Source organism: Microtus ochrogaster (assembly GCF_000317375.1).
Source record: "Microtus ochrogaster isolate Prairie Vole_2 chromosome 14 unlocalized genomic scaffold, MicOch1.0 chr14_random_1, whole genome shotgun sequence".
Classification (NCBI taxonomy): domain Eukaryota; kingdom Metazoa; phylum Chordata; class Mammalia; order Rodentia; family Cricetidae; genus Microtus; species Microtus ochrogaster.
This window is the reverse complement of record NW_004949096.1, coordinates 5,018,076-5,022,546: the sequence shown is the minus strand read 5'-3', so window position 1 is coordinate 5,022,546 and position 4,471 is coordinate 5,018,076. Positions and strand designations below refer to the sequence as shown.

The 4,471-nt window shown below is 40.6% G+C and overlaps 1 protein-coding gene across 1 annotated transcript in view; it reads right to left on the bottom strand.

Moving 5' to 3' along the window:
- Lgr4 (leucine rich repeat containing G protein-coupled receptor 4) overlaps window positions 1-4,471 on the bottom strand; it is a 100,078-nt gene that overhangs the window by 5,901 nt on the left and 89,706 nt on the right. The window contains exons 13-16 of the mRNA XM_005364054.3: window positions 4,000-4,071; window positions 1,873-1,944; window positions 1,114-1,239; window positions 214-329 (exon numbers count right to left, since the gene is read on the bottom strand). Coding sequence (XP_005364111.1) covers window positions 214-329; window positions 1,114-1,239; window positions 1,873-1,944; window positions 4,000-4,071 — 386 coding nt within the window. The remainder of the gene's footprint in view (window positions 1-213; window positions 330-1,113; window positions 1,240-1,872; window positions 1,945-3,999; window positions 4,072-4,471) is intronic.

Here is a 4,471-nt window from a genome sequence, read left to right as displayed (position 1 = left end):
GGGAGGGAGCCTGGGGGAATGGGGAGGGCACTAGGGTTAGATACAAGATACATTATATACATGTATAAAATTGTCAAAGAATGCATATTCTTTTTTTTATGAAGGTAACACAGTAAATGCCACTTTCCTCGTATTTTGATCCTTTTCAAACTGATTAAAACACAAGACAGGCGGATTGATGCCTTAGGGAGTTCTCAGAGTGGACACACTTGCCTTTTTCCTTTGTCACACTGTGGTCTTGGAGGTTGTTATCTTCTGTGTTTAAATTTGCGTAAGAGTCACACCCCCAAAATGCACAACACTGATAAGCATAGGGTACTGATAGAGACCTGGGAAAAGAATTGTAAAACACACACTGAATTCCAGATCCACAGACAGGACTCAGTCCTGCAAAAACGCTGAGCCCAGCCAAGGCACCAGGAACACCTGGCACATGCCTTCAGTCGGCTATGTACCCTCCCCAGACCAGCTTCCTCATCTGTGAAAAGAGATCTGGTAAACCTCAAGAACGCAGCTGAGAGGTCCCCCTTTTATGAGTTGTTTCTTAATGTCCAGATGCAAATCAAGCCATAAGCTAAAATTTCACAGCCATGCAGCAATTTAAATATCTCAGTGATCCTTTTATACATGTCTGAACCACGCCCAGTGTGTCATAGGAAATCAATACCCCAGGTCATGTTACTTTACTCATATAAACGAAGTGAACGTATTCTCTGTTTGTACAAGAATATGCTCAAGCCCTTTGTCTAATGTGTCTTGGAACCCCAAAAATGTGCAGTCTCTAGGACAGTTTTTCCTGTCAGGTCGCACATAGGACATTTCACGCATCTTGTTGTTGATGATAAGTACATTTAAAAAAAAAAAATTCTGACAAACATTATTCTGAGAATATCCAGAGCTTAATTCATGCTCTTGACACAATGGGACACTGCTCATGTTCTATTTTCACCAAGTTTGCAAGGTTAGAGGTAGCAGAGATAGAAAATACTCCTAAATTACAACCTACCAGAAAAATCTGGAAACCACGAGGTGGGGGGAGAGAAAAATAGGAGGCTCAGTAATTTGGGGCCTACTATAACTAAAAGAAGGAAGAGTGGGCACAAACAAACACACCTGAGATTAGCAAAGTCTCTTGCTGCCAGGGCGCCTTTCAGCTTGAAGTTGCCCACAAGTTTTAGTTGATTGAGCCCATTCAGGCCTTCCGTAGGAAGCGAAGTTAATTCATTGAAACTTATGTCCCTGAAATATGAAAGATACTTGATGTTAACCCTCCAAGACACAAGTCACATGCAAACCATCAGGTTGCCAAGACAGCTCAGCTGATAGGGGCTCTTTGAAGCCTGGCAACCTGAGTTCAATCTCCCAAATCCACAGTAGGCGAGGACCCACTCCCAAAGTCGCCTTTTAACCTCCACATGCGCACTGTGACACGTACACATGTGCACACACACGCATGCACAGAGGACATGTAAAAATAATAAAAGGAAAATCTGTGCATATATATTAACACCATAAATAGATATTTGTGATATATAATTTTATCTTACTTAGGTGTAATACTCAAAAACTATTAGTTATATATATATATTTTGGTTTTTCGAGACAGGGTTTCTCTGTGGCTTTGGAGCCTGTCCTGGAACTAGCTCTGTAGACCAGGCTGGTATTAGTTATATTTTAGATAACTAAAATGAAGCTTCGATGTGTTGAAAAGATAGATCTAGCATGGGTCTTGACATTTAAGAAGCTGTGACTATAGCATCACAGCTTAGCCTTCAGATAACGAAAGAACTAACTAAATATTTGACCTGACCACAGGTTTGGTAGGCCGTTCACTCCTCGTGACAGTACTGCACAGACCATGCGTTTACTCACAGGTTAGTGATTGTCCCAAGGTTCACAAAAGCTCTGCTGTGAATCTCACTGATGAGGTTTCTGCTCAGATCTCTGCAACGCAAGAGCAACATGTTAACTATTTCCAATAAACACGCCAAACTCCAGGCCGTTACTCAGTCTACAGTCTATAACCTGGGGCAGCAACACAGTAACCCTTAACCAGGTCTTCCATCTTGCCTATCAACCTTTTGTAAATGTTTACAGTCTCTTTCACAACAGTCTTCTTAGAATGTGTTCCCTGTCACATTGATTGTACCTGGCAATCCCTCTCGAACCAGTTGTGAATTTTCTCACTTTATCATCCCGGTACCAGTTCCAAAACAGTGTGATATGATATCACCTTTGATACTATTAACCAGGCAGGAAAAGCCCAAGTCCTGACAAAGCTTTAAAAAAAAAAAAAATAATAAATGGGCTTCATATTGTTTGCCTTCCCGAGGCCTAGTTGTGAGGCCACAAGAGAAGACTAATAATCAATAAGCAAACAAGAGCACTCAAAAGAGCTTCCGATATCATTCTTTCCCAAAGCAGGAAATAAAACGCCCATCAGTGTTAGAGCTAGCCCTACGTTACAGGACACACCCTGAAAACTTCTGATACCACAGCACTAACAAGCCAGGGAAATAGTGCCACATTTAAATCGGATCTTATTGTTAATTAAAAGACTGAATAAATGTGTAACACATGTGCTGCATAACAGAAACCCATGAAAAGACCGGCTTTCACTTGTCGCCTACCAGTGCTCTAAAAGTGATGGCAGACAGGAGCTGGTCCTGTACCCTGAAAAATGAACTCAGTATTGTGTGCAAAACGCAGAAACAATGCCACCAAGCCACAACGCCAGTCTGTTTTTTCCTGAAAGGGAACCCACTAGAAAAGCAGATTCAATACATGTAATTTCTCCTTAGTGCCAATTTTTCAAATCTTTTCTGTATTTAAAAATTGTGCATTAACTGAGAACATTATATTTCCTGTCCTTAGCCACCTCTATATTCCCAGGCTTAGTAGAGCGCCAGGCACAAATATGTCCTTAAATTTAGGTAGGTTGTTAAATGGGTACATCTGCTGCGAATGTACTATATTTAACAAGACAGGTACTCCAGAACAGGGCCAGCAAGCTTCTCTGTGGAATGCCCGAGAGTGGATGTTTTCATCTTCTGGATCAGATGTTTCTCCAGCTACTGCTCAATTGTGGCTCAGCATGAGAAAAGCAGCTTCAGTCACCATTTCAGCAAGAGGCCTGGCTGTGTTTCCAAGATATTCCTGACTACAGGAGGTAAGGCTGGGGTCAGCCTTCCCTTGCACTAATGAAGCACCAAACCTCGCTGTAACTTGAACACAAACAAGTTCCTACTTTGAAATTAGAAACATTTCACGGCTGAGGACCAATATCATAAATGAGCTATGAGGAAAAGTACATTCTTTATAAAGTATCACAAGGTAAAGTCTAGATGTTGTTTACAAAATATCAAACATATTTTAAGTGTTATTAGTAACATGGAAATCATTGTGACAGTTTTCATTGTCAACATGACACAATATGGAATACTCAGACAAGAGTGTCAATGAGGGACTGTCTACATCAGGTTAGCCTCTGGGTGTATTCATAGGGCATTCTCTTGATTCAATAATTGAGGTGTGAAGAACCACTCACTGTGGGTGGCACCATATCCTGGGTAGAGGATCCTGGACTGTAGAGTGGAGGAGACTAGCAGGTCAAGCATTTATTAACATCTCTGTCCTGGACTGTGATGTCACGTGACCTGGACTGTTACGTCATATGACTTGAGCTGTGGATGTCATGTAATGTGGATTGTGATGTCATGTGACCTGACTATGATGTCATATGACCTGGACTGTGATGTCATATGACCTGGAATGTGAGGTCATATGGCCCAGACTGTGACATCCTGTGACTAGGCTCTTTCAGTCCCTGCCACTTTGACTTCCCTGCAGTAACCACAACCTGGAATTTTGAGCCAAAGAAACCTTTCCTTCCCTTTGTCAGGGTATTTTACCAGAGCAGAAAGAAAACTAAGACAATCATGAAATGTAAATTTATAGCTTGACAAAGCTTTTGTCTTTAAATATCACAGAAAAACTTACAGAATCCTTAGGGATGAAAGGCCTTGAAAAGTGTTTTCCTTTATCATGTAGATTTGATTACGTTGCAATGAACTAAAACAAGGAAAGAAAGAAAGAATGGGGAGAGAGGGAAGGCAGGGATTAATAAACAAGAAGGAAAAATTCTATGTTGAAAAATAATGTTCTCTGTGAAGTTTTTTGCCTTTAAATTTTAATATGTATATATAACACGGACCTTGCAATTTCTTTATCTAGAAAATGAAAAAGTTAGACTAACTGATATTACGTCTCAAGTTATACTGAGAGTTAACTGGTACCCTATCTAAATTCCCACCAATCTTATTCAGATATAAGAGAAGAAAGATGACTAGTGAGAAAAGATTTGAGAACTTGCATAATAAATAGTATAGGAAGAAAAAGTAAGAGAGCAAAAGAGGAGGAGTAAAGAGATGGGAAAAGGAAGGGGTGAAAAGGGAAAGGGGAAGGGAGGAAG